General features: G+C 43.7%; 1 protein-coding gene across 2 annotated transcripts in view; it reads right to left on the bottom strand.

Annotated features, from left to right (window-relative positions):
* The window catches only part of chst11 (carbohydrate (chondroitin 4) sulfotransferase 11), a 148,820-nt gene extending 141,571 nt beyond the window's left edge, over positions 1-7,249 (bottom strand). The window contains exon 1 of one of the 2 annotated variants that reach the window (XM_061714447.1): positions 7,092-7,249. In XM_061714447.1, the coding sequence (XP_061570431.1) occupies positions 7,092-7,209 (118 nt within the window). In that variant the 5' untranslated portion in view covers positions 7,210-7,249. The remainder of the gene's footprint in view (positions 1-7,091) is intronic. The other variant, XM_061714448.1, reaches the window with a different exon arrangement.
* Between the last annotated feature and the right edge of the window lie 13,654 nt (positions 7,250-20,903).

The following is a 20,903-nucleotide window of genomic DNA, read 5'->3' as shown; positions in this document are numbered from 1 at the left end:
CTAGCTGCAACGCTCCCAAACCTTTGTTCTGCCATTTGAACCAATCCTGTCCAAAGTGTTGAGAATCTTTAAGTAGGCAGTTCACTGCATGTTATTCTGTATATGAAATATGGGAAAACGGGACTAAGTGTAGGTTTTATCCCAATTACCCAGACTTCAAAGCAGTGACGTGACAGTCATGCAATTATGCAAACTTGTACAGTTGCAGCCAGAACTTTACAAACTTCCTTTCTCCATGTCTGACAGTGAAGCTGATGGAACTTTTCCTGCTGTGTATCCGTTTAGATTTCTTGTGAAATGTCAGAATAATACACCCATTACTTTATGTGAGGTGTTTTTCTTTTTGCCAACATGACACAGTTTTTTTATTTATCAGATGAAGAAATACAAAATTAGAAAGTTCTCACTCTACAAACAGGAGACTAGCTAGTTAACTGGTGTACTGTTATCTTACCGCTGTAAACTTCTCAAAGCAGAAACTCACCATCCCACTAAAAGCAAATGCATTAGATTAGAAGTTTAAAATACTGAAAAATCCACAAACTTGTACAGTTGCAGCCAGAACTTTACAAACTTTCTTTCTCCATGTGAAGCTGATGAAACTTTTCCTGCTGTGTATCAGTTTAGATTCCTTGTGAAATGTCAGAATAATGAGGGAAATTCTTTTAATCACGACTTTCTTCTAAATCCGAAGTTAAAGGGATGCCCATAGTTCCGTGGGGAGAGTCGACTGTCCTCTAAATGACAAGTTTCCAGATCCATCCCCTCGTTCCAACACACGTAAAAGTAAAGTAAAAGTCAGCAGGACATTGAACCATGCAATGTGTCCAAAAAAACATTAAAAATCAAAGTGCAAAGTCAAGTGTAAATGAAACACACTTAAATGTGTTGTGTACAATCTGGAGGGTAAAAAGGAATCAACCCATTTATGTGTTTGGTAGAGTCTTCTGCTGCCGCCAGAGTCCTTACAAACACCAGGAAACTGGACCATATTACACCAGGAAACTGGACCACATTACACCAGGAAACTGGACCACATTACACCAGGAAACTGGACCATATTACACCAGGAAACTGGACCACATTACACCAGGAAACTGGACCATATTACACCAGGAAACTGGACCACATTACACCAGGAAACTGGACCATATTACACCAGGAAACTGGACCATATTACACCAGGAAACTGGACCACATTACACCAGGAAACTGGACCATATTACACCAGGAAACTGGACCATATTACACCAGGAAACTGGACCACATTACACCAAGAAACTGGACCACATTACACCAGGAAACTGGACCACATTACACCAGGAAACTGGACCATATTACACCAGGAAACTGGACCATATTACACCAGGAAACTGGACCACATTACACCAGGAAACATCACATTACACCAGGAAACTGGACCACATTACACCAGGAAACTGGACCATATTACACCAGGAAACTGGACCACATTACACCAGGAAACTGGACCACATTACACCAGGAAACTGGACCACATTACACCAGGAAACTGGACAACATTACACCAGGAAACTGGACCATATTACACCAGGAAACTGGACCATATTACACCAGGAAACTGGACCACATTACACCAGGAAACTGGACCATATTACACCAGGAAACTGGACCATGTTACACCAGGAAACTGGACCATATTACACCAGGAAACTGCACCATATTACACCAGGAAACTGGACCATATTACACCAGGAAACTGGACCATATTACACCAGGAAACTGGACCATATTACACCAGGAAACTGGACCACATTACACCAGGAAACTGGACCATATTACACCAGGAAACTGGACCATATTACACCAGGAAACTGGACCATATTACACCAGGAAACTGGACCATATTACACCAGGAAACTGGACCATATTACACCAGGAAACTGGACCACATTACACCAGGAAACTGGACCATGTTACACCAGGAAACTGGACCATATTACACCAGGAAACTGGACCATATTACACCAGGAAACTGGACCATATTACACCAGGAAACTGGACCATATTACACCAGGAAACTGGACCACATTACACCAGGAAACTGGACCACATTACACCAGGAAACTGGACCATATTACACCAGGAAACTGGACCATATTACACCAGGAAACTGGACCATATTACACCAGGAAACTGGACCATATTACACCAGGAAACTGGACCATATTACACCAGGAAACTGGACCATATTACACCAGGAAACTGGACCATATTACACCAGGAAACTGGACCACATTACACCAGGAAACTGGACCACATTACACCAGGAAACTGGACCATATTACACCAGGAAACTGGACCACATTACACCAGGAAACTGGACCATATTACACCAGGAAACTGGACCATATTACACCAGGAAACTGGACCATATTACACCAGGAAACTGGACCATATTACACCAGGAAACTGGACCATATTACACCAGGAAACTGGACCATATTACACCAGGAAACTGGACCATATTACACCAGGAAACTGGACCATATTACACCAGGAAACTGGACCACATTACACCAGGAAACTGGACCATATTACACCAGGAAACTGGACCATATTACACCAGGAAACTGGACTATATTACACCAGGAAACTGGACCATATTACACCAGGAAACTGGACTATATTACACCAGGAAACTGGACCATATTACACCAGGAAACTGGACCACATTACACCAGGAAACTGGACCACATTACACCAGGAAACTGGACCATATTACACCAGGAAACTGGACCATATTACACCAGGAAACTGGACCATATTACACCAGGAAACTGGACCATATTACACCAGGAAACTGGACCATATTACACCAGGAAACTGGACCATATTACACCAGGAAACTGGACCACATTACACCAGGAAACTGGACCACATTACACCAGGAAACTGGACCATATTACACCAGGAAACTGGACCATATTACACCAGGAAACTGGACCATATTACACCAGGAAACTGGACCACATTACACCAGGAAACTGGACCATATTACACCAGGAAACTGGACCATATTACACCAGGAAACTGGACCATATTACACCAGGAAACTGGACCATATTACACCAGGAAACTGGACCATATTACACCAGGAAACTGGACCATATTACACCAGGAAACTGGACCATATTACACCAGGAAACTGGACCATATTACTCCAGGAAACTGGACCACATTACACCAGGAAACTGGACCATATTACCCCAGGAAACTGGACCACATTACACCAGGAAACTGGACCATATTACACCAGGAAACTGGACCATATTACACCAGGAAACTGGACCATATTACACCAGGAAACTGGACCATATTACACCAGGAAACTGGACCATATTACACCAGGAAACTGGACCACATTACACCAGGAAACTGGACCATATTACACCAGGAAACTGGACCCTATTACACCAGGAAACTGGACCATATTACACCAGGAAACTGGACCATATTACACCAGGAAACTGGACCATATTACACCAGGAAACTGGACCATATTACACCAGGAAACTGGACCATATTACACCAGGAAACTGGACCATATTACACCAGGAAACTGGACCATATTACACCAGGAAACTGGACCACATTACACCAGGAAACTGGACCATATTACACCAGGAAACTGGACCATATTACACCAGGAAACTGGACCACATTACACCAGGAAACTGGACCATAGTACACCAGGAAACTGGACCATATTACACCAGGAAACTGGACCACATTACACCAGGAAACTGGACCATATTACACCAGGAAACTGGACCATATTACACCAGGAAACTGGACCATATTACACCAGGAAACTGGACCATATTACACCAGGAAACTGGACCATATTACACCAGGAAACTGGACCATATTACACCAGGAAACTGGACCATATTACACCAGGAAACTGGACCATATTACACCAGGAAACTGGACCATATTACTCCAGGAAACTGGACCACATTACACCAGGAAACTGGACCATATTACCCCAGGAAACTGGACCACATTACACCAGGAAACTGGACCATATTACACCAGGAAACTGGACCATATTACACCAGGAAACTGGACCATATTACACCGGTCATGATATCGCTCCACTGGCTTCCAGTGAGTCAAAGGATAGAGTTTAAAATCTTACTGCTGGTCTACAAAGACCTGAATGGTCTTGGACCAAAATCCATGCTGGATCTATTAGTTCCTATGAAGCTCCCAGACCCCTGAGCTTCATCTGGATCTGTTAGTTCCTATGAAGCTCCCAGACCCCTGAGGTTCATCTGGATCTGTTAGTTCCTATGAAGCTCCCAGACCCCTGAGCTTCATCTGCATCTGGTTTGTTGTGGTTCCAGAACCAGAACCAAGCAAGGTTCAGCAGCGTTCAGTTATTCTGCTCCTCACCGGTGGAACAAACTTCCTGTAGACCTGAGGTCTGCTCCAACTGTCAGCTTATCATTTTATTTTATTTTATCTGTTATTTACTGTTTAATTGTGTTTTCCGCTTTTAATGTTGAATTAAAGCACTTGGAATTACCTTGTGTTGAATTGTGCTATATAAATAAACCCTCCATGGGTTCCTCACAGTATCTTGCTGAGAGTTTATCCCGTTCCTCCTGACAGAACTAGTGGATCTTCTCTCACATATCCCAGAACTGTGCAACATACACGTTTTCTTTAAGACTGGAGTCAGGGCTTCGTGGCGACGACCTCAGTGCCTTCATTCTGTTGTCCTCACGCCACTGTGTGAGTCAGTTTTCCTCCAACGAGAAAGTTAATGAATCATTTCCTAGTGTGTTCATTTGCACATTTCTCACCAAAGTACCTTCATCCCATTTGAACATATAACTCCAATTATGTCGTCCCTTCACTGGCTTCCTGCTCAGTATCGCATTAATTTTAACATTTTATTGCTGACTTTCAAGGCCCTAAATAACTAAGCCCCTAGTTATTTTAAAGAACTTTTAACCTCCTGCCTGCCAGGGCCTCCCTCAGATCAGCCAGTAGTGATTGATTATTGATCCTGACGATCATTCCCAGCTTTTGCAGTCCGGGCCCCCAAACATTGGAACTCTTTACCTGCTGAGATCAGGTCAGCTAAATCCCCTACTGCTTTTAAATCTTTACTAAAAACATTCCTTTTTAGAAAAGCTTTTATTGCAGTATGAATATTGTCATTAGTTTTAGACTTGGTTATTGCTGTCTTATGTTCTTATGCACTATGCTCTGTATTTTTATCTTGATGTATTTTATTGTTCTTGGGAAGCACTTTGTAGCTTTGTTAAGAAAGGTGCTATATAAATAAAGTTTATTATTATTATTATTACTATTATTATTATTATTATTATTATTATTATTATTATTATTATTATTATTATTATTATTATTATTATTATTATTATTTTATCATTAGTCCCTCTTCCCTGTAGATGACAACGCTGCTTATATTTGTGTCATATTGTTTGATCAGATGAACGTGGGCACTGGGAACTGATGTTAAAAAAAACAATAAAAGTTTCCTCAACTTTCCTGTCAGACATGGAGAAAAGAGTGCATCTTTTCCTAACCTGTACGTAAACTGACTCAGATGTCATGAGTGGAAATTCTCAGCCACACAAAATCCACTGCAGACATTCACACTGACTAGGGAATTCCAGAAGTGGAGCATCGTGGTGATTTTCCTTCTGTGGATTAGGAATAAAGGCTGATTTATGGTTCTGCGTTAAATCGACGGCGTGGCCTACGGCGTAGGCTCTGCGTCGGTGTAACGCGGTACCATAAATCAGCCTCAATAGTGTCCGCGGCTGCCAGCAGCAGCAGCAGCCGCAGCAGTGACTCACAGCCGGGGATCACACAACCTCCTGGTCGGAAACGTGACATCACGTCTGCTACACATGAAAACGAGCCCTTTCTTTATGATTTTATATCAATCTTCATCTCTCCTAAAATCCAGCAGCCATATCTGTCACATGCACAAGCCGCATCTCTGCGCTGTTAGGAACCTCAAGTGTGACACAGGAAATCAAGACAATCAGAAAGTGTCTCGCAGCAGCAACAGAATTATACAGAATTATGGGACCACCCGCTATGGCTCCAGGGGATTCTGTTTGTTATCAGAAATAAGATTGCTACCCTAAACTTTGAAGCAGATCATCTGTGCAGTGAGGATATAGTCATCTGTGGTTTGCGAGTCAGAGCGCATTTTTAGTGCAGAGACGCGGCTGTAACTCCAATCAGACACGATCACATCCATCCAGGGGCGTGGATTACTCGACAAGTCTGAGGGTTTGGCAAAGCAACAAATCAGATCTCCAAAAAACGACCGTAATTCAAGCAAATTCTAAGGAACTGCTGATGTGGAGAATATCCGCTTTATTGTGTCATACATAATTAAACGCGTGGTCTCCGGGCGCACGCAGTTTAGAAGAGGCTAAGGGTCCTACAAATGTTCCCCTGGGATGGTTAATGTGTGTTTATGGATTCCATAACGATCGTTCTAGCTTGGTAACGGCTGTCCAGATCGGAGGAATCGCTGGGATGGATCCCCCTCTGGAAGCCTCCGGGCGGCCGGTGCCCGCGCTGCCACGCTGCCGGCCCTCTCCCCGATCCCCGTCCGAGAGCCACGTTTCCGAAGACAAAAGCCCCCCCTCCCTGCTGCTAAAAGCCCCCCTCCCTGCTGCTGCCAGCCCCGTGCCACTTGTCGGCCGAGGGAGCCAGTGGAGAGTGCGGCTCTGTTGCGTTCCAACGCACCAAAACGCACCAAAACGCACCAAAACGCACAATCCCAAAACCAGAGCCGGACAAAAGCGCAACAATAAAAAAAACAGCTAAGTGTCTGTTTTTGAGCCATATTTCAGAATCCCTGTGCTACTGCAATATATCCTTTAGGTCTTCCAGTAGCAGTTATTCCTCGTTACATAGGCTCCAACACGGAATAATAACCGGTGCGTCAGCGAGCCAGAAAGAAAGCGAGACGAGATGTCATTCATTCATCCACACACGAGAGCAGCTCCAAACACGCGCTCGGGAGAGGAGAGGAGAGAGAAACACCCTACCTGGCTGGAACATACTTTGGATATAAAAGATGACCAGAATAAAGGATCCCAAACAAGTGGCAAACACCATCCGGCATATCCTGCTCATCCTCATCAGCTCGCTCAGAGTCTGTTTCATGGCTGGACTGGAGGAATGGAGGGATGAATCAGTGTGTCGGAGCTCCGGCTCTGCTGGTACTGATGAGGATTGTTCCCCGCTCAATGAGCGGAGCATCAGGGGCGGAGCTACCGCTGCTGGGGGCTGCACATGTGGGAGGACATCCTTGCAAAATTCCACATCCACAAATCCAAATTCTTACACAAAAAACCCTCTTCTTTTACTTTTCATTGTGAATTCAATCAGTATCTGGACTATATTAAGTTTTCTACAAATTCAAAAGCAATCAAAACCATAAATGTATGTAAATGTTTTGGCTTTCTGTTATAATTTCATCCGCCCTTATAATGTGTTGTGCTTTTTGTTTTGTTTTTTTATTTGATTTATAGTGTTTATATGTTATAATTCAACTTGAAATTGCATAATGTGAAGATTTGTAATCATTGTACTTTTTGCAAATGTTAAAAAAAAAAAAAAAAAAAAAGATGTGGGAGGACATGGATCCCGGTGGTATTTAGATCTAGATCTGTATACTGATCTACAGATCTGCTACTACTGGTAGGCTATACAGATCTGTAGATCAGTATATAGATCAGTACTACGGAAGAGTATCAGGGCCAGGCAGGAGAAAAATAAAAATAATATTTTAGAGGAGGAAGATGTTTTTTCTCTTATGCACTTCGAGAAAAAAGTCGAAATGTTGAGAGAAAAGTCGAAATGTTGAGATTAATGTTGAAGTACAATTTCGAGAAAAAAGTCGAAATGTCGAGAAAAAAGTCAAAATTTCGTGAATAAAGTAAAAATGTTGAGAAAAAAGGCGAAATTTCGAATTTATTCTTGAAATTGTATTTCAACATTATTCTCGACATTTCGACTTTTTTCTCCACATTTGGACTTTTTCCTCGAAGTGCACAATAAAAAAAAACATTCCCCTCACAAATATTTTTTCTCCTGCATGGCCCTAATACTCTTCCGTATCAGTACAGATCAGTACTTGGACTTTTGGAATGACAATAAAGTGAACCTTGAACCTTGAACCAGATGTGTTGTGTTGTAAACAGGGCCGTTTATATCTTTTAGGGGGCCCTGGGCAAGATTCTGTGGGACAAGAAAGAAGAAACAAAGAAAGAAAACAATCTAGCACTAGCATGGCAGCACCTGTGTCCAACTGGACTCCCAGCAGTCTGACCAGTAGTAGGAGTGCTAAACTTTGAGGTACTTTAAAGGAGCATGAGGCTCCTTTTAAGAAATGAGACTCATTAGCGCCACCCTTCACCACGACGGCCGTCAGGGGTACTGCAGCCAACAGTGAAGCCGGCACGGGAGAATGGGGAGAACGTGCATGCAGCGTCATGTGACGTCACATCCGCAGGACAGCGCGGGAAATTCCGGCCCGGAATTGCAGCACATTTTGCAGCACACAGCCTGTTCAAGGCAACGGAGAGATACACTAGAGGAAACATTCTTTTTGGTTTGGAACGCTTCATCTGACATTATTACTAGAAAACTTAAAACGTATACAAATTCTTTTCATAAATCCTGCCTCAATCCTGCCTCATGCTCCTCCTCATAAACCACTATGAACATATTAATTTAATTTTAAACTAATACTTTGGCTTTTCTATTATTTAGTGTAGATTACTTTCTGAAAAGGCTTTTAGAAATACTCACATCAGAATTGTTGGAGCTATTTGTCACTTTTGCATTATTTAATCATTCATTATATAGTTAGTTTTTGTGGTTTAGTTTTGGGAACACACCTTTAGTTTGTTTATGATATTTAGTATTGACTAAGTTTATTTTGGTACTGGTAGAGCCATTGTTCTTTGTTAGTTTGTTTGCCAGTGAAATAAACCTCAACAAACAATTTTTTGCCTGGACAATGGACTTTGTTATTTCCTGCGTAAATTCACTCTCTAGGTGTCTCAGTGGCCGTTTGATTTGATTCAGTTTATTATAGTTTGGTACTTTTGACACTTTTATTATTTTTTATTTTTTTAATAATTCACCTGGAGGACAAATAGCCACTATAAGAATCTCAGCATCCGTTTGCAAATCACTACAATATGATGAGTGGAGGTTCTCTGATATGAGCCACCGCTGCAGCAGAGGTTAAAGCCTCAGTAACCTGATGTGGTGGACCAGCTGGGAATCCTGCTTTTTGAACCACGTTGTAAATGTTTATTTCTACTGCAAAGTTCAGCATTTTAACATTGAAGAGAGATTGGCCCACATTTGGAGCCAGCGGCCAGCGAGGAACTAGCATCTTTCCTTTCTTCTTTTTTTTTCTCCACTTTGTCTGCATATATGTTAATGGTTAATACCATGTTGTAAAAACCTGAGGCATATATATATATATATATATATACATATATATATATATATATATATATATATATATATATATATATATATATATATATATATATATATATATGCATTTTTAATATATCATATATATCATATATATTTATTTTATTTATATATACCTGGAGCAAAACAACGTGAATCAAAGGTTTTGACTTAGAATGTCAAATATTTTTGCAACATTATTACTGTTCAACTCAAAAGGCAAACACATGGTTGCTTGAAGCTGCTGAGAAGCTGCTGAGCAGCTGCTGAGAAGCTGCTGAGAAGCTGCTGAGAAGCTGCTGAGAAGCTGACATCCATCCTCTAATGGAAGTGTGGACAGGGTCCCTACAGATCAGCCCAGGTCATTTTAACGCCACGGTCACTGCTCCCCAGGAACTGAGTGAGGATGACAGTCGGAGGGAAGCAGTAGGTCTAAACCATCTCCTCATATTTCCTCTACCTGACATTCACTAGTCCAGTTAAGATGCCAATGACTTCAAATCAATTACCAGTACGAATAAAACAGTCCTTTTTATACACTTTTAATGCAAATACAAAGTTAAAATGACCTTCGTTGTCAAAGACAAATACTCTAATTCCTCTAATTCATCACCTTTGACTTTAATCTTGTAAGCTATGAGGTAAAAACTGTAGACCCCCCCTGACTTTATATAACGCAGCTTCCACCCTGAGACTTTGCTCAGATACATGAACGTATCAACATTCTAGTCACCAAACATTAAAAATGATATACCCTATATAATAATAATAATGACTTGTACTTATATAATCTTAATGTTGCGCATTTTGTTGAGATTGTGAGATATTCTTTTAAGATTTTCACATACAACGGGGTGTTTTTTACATAGCTGAGTCATCAACATTTGAAGTGGCTCAAAACATTACAGGACTGTCTCAGAAAATTAGAATATTGTGATAAAGTTCTTTATTTTCTGTAATGCAATTAGAAAAAACAAAAATGTCATACATTCTGGATTCATTACAAATAAACTGAAATATTTCAAGCCTTTTATTATTTTAATATTGCTGATTATGGCTTACAGTTTAAGATTAAGATTCCCAGAATATTCTAATTTTTTGAGATAGGATATTTGCGTTTTCTTAAATCACAATATTCAAATTTTCTGAGACAGTCCTGTATAATCTTAATGTTGCGCATTTTGTTAAGATTGTGAGATACTCTTTTAAGGTTTTCACATACAACGGGGTGTTTTTTACATAGCTGAGTCATCAACATTTGAAGTGGCTCAAAACATTATTATCAGTTGTGTCAAGAACAGATGTTCAAAATTCAAACGTGTAAGTGTGTTTTTGATGCCCTTCGAATGTTGACTACTGTACAAGGACCATAATATAAAATATTCATTGTATTAGAATCATTTTCAACCCAGGAATCAGTTTTCCTGTGAACTCCTCTCCTCTCCCGGCTAGGGCTGACAGCAGGGAACTAAACTAAACTAGTTCATATAAAGCCCGAGCGCCCCCCTGTGGTGAATTATGTGCACTGCAGAAGTCGATCCCAGACTAGTAGGCAGTGATAAGTGATAATTGGCTCTCTGCAAAACCTTAATCATGCAGTGAGATAAGCAGAAATTCACAAGACAATTGTACTCTTTTATTGTTTATTGTTGGCTTTATCTCAAACAACAAGAAATCACCATCAAATTAAAAGCGTCAAAATATCAAAAAAGCAAAACAATTTAAGTCTCATCCAGAAATAAAGAACAGCAGCAAAATAATGTGTTGGAGAGGGAACATGAGGAAGCAGAACGCTGATTTAGTCCTGTCCCTTCCTCACAATATCATATCATATGCCATAGAAAATATAAAAATTAAAATAAAATAAGAAAAGAAAGAAAAAACACAATAACAACAAAAAATAAATAAATACAGCACAAACAATTAATAAACAAAGATCAAGACATAATTAAACTAGCCTCCTACAATATCCTAAACTCAAAAATGTAATTTCCAGTCACTTCTCTGATGAATGCAGGTAGTTACATTTGTATCGTATATGATGTATCACATAAGGAACAGAATAATAATAATGTGGCAGGATGAGGCTCGACTCCAGAGGTTGGTAAAACACGTCTTTATTCCGTGACAGCGGAATCCAACTGACTAGTAGAACTGTATGTTGACAACTGCCATTTGACAACAGTAAACAAACACACGTTGCTAAGCAACCAATAAATGCTTGTGACCACGCCCCCTTCCATACAGTCCTGATGGGTGCGAGGTCCGTTATTGTGTCCGCCACACAGCCCCCCCCAGAACACCCAGAAGGTTGTCCTTGGAAGGGCCCATCAGTCCCTCACTGGTGGCTTAATCAGCCGACCATAACGGCTGCGCCGTCCTTCCTGTACCACCACAGGAGCATCACTGGGAGCAGGATGCTGCGGAGAAAAAACAACAGTCTTAGGTGGTAAATTAGAACGTCCATCCTTTGCAGCAATGACAGGAGGTCTCAGTTGAGGGCGTCCACGACGGGGGACCTGTCAGACCACAGCTTCATCCGCTACAGTGTGTGCGGGTTTAAGCCTGTCTAGTGCAACGTGTTCTTTGCGGCCACCTAGGTCTAGCAAAAAAACCTTAGGGCCTCTCTCGAGGACTCTAAAGGGGCCGTTTTATGGAGGCCGTAGAGGAGAGCGATGAGCATCATGCCGCACAAAGACAAACTGAGCCGACTTGAGCTCCGATGGAATGAATATTCGCGGAAAACAGTGGTGAATGGGCCCCGGGGTCAAAAAACGATTTGATGCGAAGGGACCGCTTGCTGGGTGAATTTGCGGAGCCGAGCTTTCAGGCAAAAATTCTCCTGGCACACGGAGTGGCTGACCGAACACGAGCTCTGCGGGCGACGCATTCAAATCTTCCTTCGGGGCCGTGCGCAAACCGAGCATGACCCACGATAAGCGGTCCACCCAGTTACCATCCGAGAGCGCAGCACGCAGTGCTGCTTTGAGGGACCTGTGAAAACGTTCACAAAGGCCATTAGCTTGTGGGTGGTATGCAGTAGTACAGTGTACCTGCACTCCCAAAGCTTCTGCCAACGACGACCAAAGTTCTGAAATAAACTGGGGGCCTCTGTCAGACGTGATGTCAGACGGGACACCAAAACGTGAGACCCAGGCACCCAGGAAAGCATGCGCCACATCTTTTGACCCTGTAGAGGACAGGGGCACTGCCTCGGGCCACCTAGTGGTACGGTCCACCATGGTGAGGAGGTGCGTGTAACCCTGCGATGGAGGAAGAGGGCCCACCAGGTCGATGTGGACATGGTCAAAACGCCTGGCTGGAATGGGGAAAGGTTCCAGGGGCGCCTTTGTGTGCTGGTGAACTTTAGCCCGCTGGCATACTACACATGCAGCTGCCCACTCCTTAACCTCCCTGCGGAGGCCGGGCCAGACGAACTTGGCCCCAACCAATTTCACTGACGCCCGGATGCCAGGGTGTGAGAGGGAGTGTACGGAATCGAAAACCCGCCGGCGCCAGGAAACTGGGACCACCGGACGGGCCGACCAGTGGAGATGTCGCAGAGAAGAGCTGGACCTCCGACCTCCACCGCCAAGTTCTCTAGTCTGAGACCGGTACCGGCAGACTTAAGAGTCGCGATGTCCTGGTCATCAGCCTGGTCAGCAGCCATAGCAGAAAAATCAACTCCCAGGTTTACAGGGCACACCAGCGCGCGTGACAGGCAATCGGCCACAAGGTTTGTTTTACCCGCGACATGCCGAATGTCCGTGGTAAACTCTGAGATGGACGCTAGATGGCACTGCTGGCGAGCGGACCACGGCTCTGTCACTTTAGACATTGCAAATATCAACGGCTTATGGTCTACATATGCGGTGATTGAACGGCCTTCTAGAAAAAAACGAAAATGACGGGTGGCGAGGTACAGCGCCAACAACTCACGGTCAAAAACACTATACTTTCGCTCACTGTCACGTAGTTTGCGGCTGAAAAATGCAAGAGGTTGCCAAACTCCTGCCACCCGCTGCTCTACAACTCCCCCTACTGCTATGTCCGAAGCGTCGGTTGTCAAAAAAATGGGGGCCGAAGGTGATGGGTGAGCTAAAAGTACTGCATTGGCCAGGGCAGACTTAGCATCCTCAAAGGCACTGATGCGGTCAGGTGTCCAATCCACTGGGTCACAGCCTTTCTTTTTTTGCAAGGCTCCATAAAGCGGCTGCAGGAGGTGGGCTGCGCGAGGGAGGAAACGGTTATAAAAATTAATCATACCCAAAAACTCCTGCAGCGCCTTAACCGAGGCCGGGCGGGGAAACTCTGCCACCGCTTGAACCTTAGACGGTAGTGGAACTGCACCCTGAGCTGAAATCCGGTGCCCTAGAAAATCAATAACCGGCAGGCCGAACTGGCACTTAGCCGGGTTGACAATAAGGCCGTGTTCATCTAGCCTCTGGAAGACCAGTTTGAGGTGTGCCAAATGCTCTTCTGTTGAGGAACTGGCCACCAAAACGTCATCGAGGTAAATGAACATGAACGTGAGGTCTCGCAACACAGAGTCCATCAGCCTCTGGAAGGTCTGCGCTGCCCCCTTCAGGCCAAAGGGCATGCGCAGAAATTCAAAAAGCCCAAACGGGGTAATTACAGCGGTCTTAGGCACATCCTCTGCTCTCATGGGAACCTGGTGGTAACCGCGTACTAAATCCACCTTTGAAAAGATGGTTGTCCCTGCTAAATGCGCGGAAAAATCCTGAATGTGTGGGACTGGATAGCGGTCGTGCACTGTGACATTGTTAAGACGGCGAAAATCCCCACACGGGCGCCACGAACCGTCTGCCTTGGGCACCATGTGAAGCAGTGAGGCCCAGGGGCTCTTGGAGCGTCTAACTATGCCTAAACGCTCCATAGAGGCAAACTCCTCTTTAGCAATGGCTAATTTCTTTGTGTCTAACTGACGAGCACGCGTAAACACCGGGGGCCCCGTGGTGGTGACGTAATGCTCGACGCCGTGCCTGGTGGTCGCCGTGGAAAACACAGGTTTAATCAGCCGCGAGAATTCTGCCAGCAGACGTTGGAACACGTTACCTGCTGCTGAAAAACTAGCATGTGCTAGCGGTCCAGATCCCCCAGTCTCAGCGGAATCCAATTGACTAGAAGAACTGTCAGTTGACAACAGTAAACAAACACACGTTGCTAAGCAACCAATAAACGCTTGTGACCACGCCCCCTTCCATACAGTCCTGATGGGTGCGAGGTCTGTTATTGTGTCCGCCACAATAAAAGAAATACACACAGAAGGTAAATTGAGTTCTTCTGAGGAGAGTTTTTAAACTGTATAGAGTTAGTGCTTCGTTTGATTTCTTCATCCTGATCATTCCACAAAGTTTCCCCACAGACTGATACATGCTTTTAAGAGCAGGACGTAGGCTACACAAGGTTGTCTCTAATGGCATCACAAGCACAGGCCAAAGACAACAGTCCTGTGCACTTATTCTATACAATATCTTTTATTACACCCACAGATCAGCCAAAAATTCATTTCAATTCTATTTTATTTATATAGCGTCTAAAACAGTGTTTCCCAACCCTGGTCCTCGAGGCACCCCTATCCTGCATGTTTTAGACGTTTCCCTGCTTCAGCACACCGTGATACAAATGGCTGTGTCATCAACAGAAGTGTCAATACCTTGATGACAAGCTAATTAGGACCATTAATTAGAATCAGGTGTGATGATGAAGGGAAACATCTAAAACATGCAGGATAGGGGTGCCTCGAGGACCAGGGTTGGGAAACACTGGTCTAATACAACAGAAGTTGTCTCTAGGATCTTTCCAGAGACCAGGGGCCTCGGAACGTCAAATGCCAAACGGCCTGGGGCCTCATTTAAAATGGACTGCGTAGGAGTCATACTAAAAGTGCACGTAAACCCAAAAGGCGAAAATGCCGGGCGCAAAAAAAAATCTGGATCTATAAAACCGCGTGCACGCACACTTGCACGCACACTTGCACGCACACTTGCACGCACACTTGCACGCAATGTTGGCTTTATAAATCACAGTCCAGCTGGAAGGCTGCACAGCTGAATCCGCCTCATATCCCGCCCTCTACACCCCCCCCCCACTTTTCAAAATCATGTATTTGTCCCCAGCCCCGCCCCTTCCTATACGCAGACTACGCACATTGCGTAAGGCCCCCGACGGCCAGGGGCCCCCAATTGCCTGAGCGAATTTGCGGAGTTTAGGCAAAGAACGTAATCCTCCCACTATCTGAGTACTACAGACAGACCCCTCGCCACAGCTGCTGCTACGGTATTTGCGCAGTGGTGCGTTGTGAATCCAAAAACGTAACTTGACGTTCAATCTCATGCGTGCACGGTGCAGCAGCCAGCAGCTGTTTGTTTACATTTATGAGCCGGCGACCGAGCCGGCGACCTAAAAATAAAATCTAGTTCAGAGTTACAGTAGTAACAGTAAGACTGCAAAATGAAAAGGATATATCCTTCAGGGAGCGAAAAAAAAAAAAAAGAAGCAACGGAATGATGAGCTGCGTCAAAAACAGTAACTTTCATGCAACTTGCAGTGTTGCAGACTAGTAACGTTAATGTCGTGTTTTTGTTTTTAAAGAGGAATTCCACCATTTTTTTTTATATTTTACTTTGTCATCATGTAATTAAGATACGGTAGATATTGGCTTAGAGAATGATGTGTGGTGGTGTGGAACTTTGGAAGTTGAATTGTGGAAATAATAATAAAACAGTGACATACCTCCAATCTGTGGGGGGACACCATGGAGGTATGAATGAAAATGGGTGGAATTCCCCATTGTTGTGGTGAACTTGCCACAGTGTTGTACACAAGAAAATCATGCACAATCTACAGCATGATTTTTTGTCGTTTTGCTGTAACTTTGTTAGTTGTATCTGTATGACTATGACCAGAGCCTTGGGGTACCTATCCCAGTGGGCCATATACAGTTTTTATCCTAGGCGGATATTTTTATACTTGGATTAACCTAGCTAATATATAATAATATAATATATATATATAATAATATTATATATTATATTATAAATTTCAAATTTGCATAAAATTAGCTTGCATTCTGTTACTATGCCAAGTGTGTGTGTGTGTGTGTGTGTGTGTGTGTGTGTGTGTGTGTGTGTGTGTGTGTGTGTGTGTGTGTGTGTGTGTGTGTGTGTGTGTGTGTGTGTGTGTGTGTGTGTGTGTGTGGGGTGGGCCCGGGGCAGAGGGGGCGGGGGTAGTGGATTTATAACAGTTCAGTTATCTTATTGTTTGTTTGTCGCTCTCTTTTTGTATCTATAATTTCCAGGAGCTATGCTTAAGTTTGTGACTAAAGCCACAAAACAGCCACAGCCAGATACAAGTGAGTCAGATGTGAGTGATGGTGAGGCAGAGCATGTGAGTGAAGAAGAGGCGCAGTCTGTACAGCATGCATGAGTCAAATATTAGTGTTGCAGAGACAGAGGGAGGCACAGACCCTGATCTGAGAGAGGATGTAGAGCCTGTGAGTGAAGAGGCAGAGTCTATACAGTATGCATCACATGACAGCAGTCCTGACTCTGAGTCAGATATCAGTGTTGCAGAAGAGGCAGAGGGAAATGCCACAGAGGCATCCACGGCCACTGCCTCAGATCCAGTTGTCACGCCATCAACTGACCCAGCAGATTGGCCCCCAGTCTTAACAGACGCTATTAGGACTGAATTAGTGCGCAGAGGTCCATTCAATCCAGGACCAGATTTTACTTACCCCAGAGACCAAAAAGAGCCAAAAAGAGCATTTCATACAGGCTTATTAAAGCGACGACTGGCAAATGGGGAACAAGTGACTCGGTGTTGGCTTTCATACTCCACTAAAAACAATGCAGTGTATTGCTTTTGCTGTAAGCTCTTTTCTACAAAAGACTACAACATAATAAATCGGGGTGTGAATGACTGGTCAAACATAAATTCTGTTCTACAAAGCCATGAGGGAAGTTCTGAGCACACAAATAACATGATCAAGTGGAGAGAACTTGATACACGCCTACGTCAGGGAAAGACACTTGACCATTGTTGGAACTATTAATAAGTTATCATGCTTGCTATTAACAGGACGTATGATGATTTGCTTACGCCTGTGACGCACTGATAAAACAATGCTGTGTTTAAGTATTATAAGTGCTGCACAAGAAGTTTCCGGATATCAGCATAAAGCAGATATCTGCGGAGAAAAGGAAACTTCTTGTTGCTAAACAAATGAGAACAAGCCTGACTCAATACCTGAATCCGCTGACTGCGACCACTCCCTTTTCCCCTCCCTTTAGGGGCGCAGTCAGCTCTGTAAACTAGGGTACACCCAGAGTTAATAAAAGCAAGGAAGCAGCAGTGACGAATTAGAGTATGTTGGAGATCTTACAAATCTCAACTGCTCTCCTTGCAAGTAAATTCTAACGTGTTTGTGTCTTTCTTTGTCTCCAGAGAGTTTGATGTTACAAATGTTACGTGCCTGAACCTAACAACCATATTCAAATAACACTTCTGGAGGCTGAAAGAAAGAGATGGCGAGATGTCCTTAAAAGGTTACTACTTATCACCCAGTCTCTGGCCCAAAGAAACATTGCATTCAGGGGTTCATCACAACAATTATACCAGCCAGATAATGGAAACTTTTTGAAAGCGGTTGAGTTAATGGCAGCAGTTGACCCAGTTCTACAAACCCATCTGGGCAAAATTAAAGATGGAAAGACACACAATCATTACCTTGGGTGCAGAATACAAAATGAGCTCATCCAGATTGTGAGTGGGAAAATACTGGAGACAATTGTGGCTCAAATAAGACAATCAAAATACTTCTCCATTATCTTTGACTGTACACCAGACATTAGCCACCACTATTATTCTGAGAATTGTCAGCATTCCTGAAAAAAAGGAAAAAGAGGAAAAGACAGACATGAAGCCACAGATCAAGGAGCACTTCCTCGGCTTTGTGAATGTGGTGGAAACCACATGCTTGAATCTCTCTAATGTCATCCTAAACAGACTGGAGGAGCTGAAGATTCATTTTGCAGATTGCAGAGGCCAGTCATATGACAATGGAGCTAACATGAAGGGCAGGCACCAAGGAGTACAAGCCAGACTGCTCCCAATCAACCCCAGAGCTGTATTTGTGCCTTGTGGAGCACATACACTAAACCTTGTAATTGCAGATGCTGCCAAATCTTCAGAAGATGCAAATGGTTTCTTTGGGTACCTGCAAAAGATCTTCACCTTCTTTGCAGCTGGCACACAAAGATGGAGTGTTTTGAAGAAACATGTGAAGATAACTGTGAAGTCTTGGAGTGACACCAGGTGGGAGAGTAGGATCAAAAGTGTGGAGGCCGTCAGGTATCAGGCTTCTGAGGTCCGGGAGGCGTTACTGGAAGCCAGAGAGACCACCAGTGATTCTGCAGCCAAGATCGAGGCACAAGCCCTTGCAGAAGAAGTTGGGTCCTACCGTTTCTTGATTTGCTGTGTCGTATGGTATGACATACTGTTCATGACACACACTGTGAACAAGCATCTCCAGAAAGCCTCGATGCAGCTCGATGTGGCAATGAGTTCAATTTCAAAAGCAAAGGCTTCCCTCTCTGCATACCGGCAAAACGGATTCACTGGCGCCCAGACGACAGCCAAAGATCTTTGTGAAGAAATGAATGTCGCCGCTGTGCTGAAAGCGAAGCGACTAAAAAGCACCAAGAGGCATTTCAGCTATGAGGCTCCTGATGAACCATTCACTGATGCACTGAAAAAACTGGAAGTCAACTTCTTCAACAAGGTGGTCCACTCTGCTGTGACATCCATGGGTGAGAGATTTGAAACACTCAACCAGGTGAGAGACAAATATAGGGTGCTGCTGAACTTCACAGCTGCCTCTGAGATGTCCAGTGAATCTTTAAAGGCCCACTGCATGGAACTTGAAAAGTCCCTAAGCTTTCAAGATGACTGTGACATCAGTGGACGGGACCTCGCACAAGAGATTCAGGATCTACCAGATCTGCCATCAAAAGACATGACTGCCTTTCAGCTACTTTCATTTCTCAGTGAGAAAAACCTGGATGATATTTATCCTAACCTTTGGATAGCCCTAAGAATTGCAGTCACCCTACCAGTAACCGTAGCATCAGCAGAGAGGAGCTTCTCAAAATTAAAGCTAATCAAAACCTACCTGAGATCCACCATGTCACAGGAACGTTTGAGTGGTCTGGCCATCATGAGCATAAATCATGAAGTGGGAAACGGTCTGTCCTATGATGACCTCATTGATGATTTTGCCTCCAGAAAGTGCAGAAGAGCAACATTTTGAGGTGGGTTTTTGACTCAAACATCCAAATGTTTTTCACACTTTAATTAATAACAGATTAAGAAATTAAGGATTGTATATATAAATGTGTGTGCATTTGCTTAACTGTGACATTTTTCACAATTTATTCCAGGCATTCCAGATAGACTGGTGTCCGAACTATCCACACTGAAGAAAAGTCTTTCCACTGTAAACGTTGTACACCTTTCCACTGTACACATTGTTAATTTCATGTTTCGGAGCTGTGTTATTTTATTTGTATCTGTTTACTGTTACTACTTTAAGTTTGCTGAGAAAGTTTTGGTGTGATATTCAATAAATGTTTCTACCTCATTCTGATGTGTTTGTCTACCTACTCTGAATATGGATTTTAACTGTTTTTAAGGTGAGAGAAACCCTGCAAAAACACTGGCCAAAATCAGTCCAAATCGGCCCAAATCGTGCCCAAATTGGCCCAAATCGCAAGCTGGGCAGCCGGCAAAGCCGGCTGCCATGATTCCTGCTTAGGGCCCCCTGGGAGCCAGGATCGGCACTGTTTGTCCCCCCCACTTTTTACAGTTTAAAAACTAACGGTAGGCTCACTCTGTGATTGCAAACCATCAAGACTCTCGATGCGAAGACGGGATGGGACCCGCTCCCCCTCCTCCCCTCCCCTCAGAGCTGCTCTAGGCTGGTTTATGGTTCCGCGTCACCAACACAGAGCCTACGGCGTAGGGTACGCGGCGACGCGCACCATACACCGGACCCTACGGCGTAGGCTCTGCGTTGGTGACGCGGAACCATAATTCAGGCTTAAAAGTAAACACAACATGCGCGCACGTACCCGTGCATGACAGGCAGACACACACGGGGAGAAGAGACTATTTCTTTAATTTAAATTTTTTTTTATACTTTATCCTTATGAACGCAATTGTTATATAGTCCAACTTTCCTCATTTTAATCAGAACATTTTATTTTTTCCTCTTCGGCGTGGAGTAGTGGGCTCGGGGCGGCCGCCACCCCCCCCCCCGCCTGCTCCGTTATCAACTATTT

This window comes from Cololabis saira, chromosome 23 (genome assembly GCF_033807715.1).
Source record: "Cololabis saira isolate AMF1-May2022 chromosome 23, fColSai1.1, whole genome shotgun sequence".
Taxonomy (NCBI): Eukaryota; Metazoa; Chordata; class Actinopteri; order Beloniformes; family Belonidae; genus Cololabis; species Cololabis saira.
Note: the sequence above shows the minus strand (reverse complement) of the source record. Positions and strands in the feature narration are given on the sequence as shown.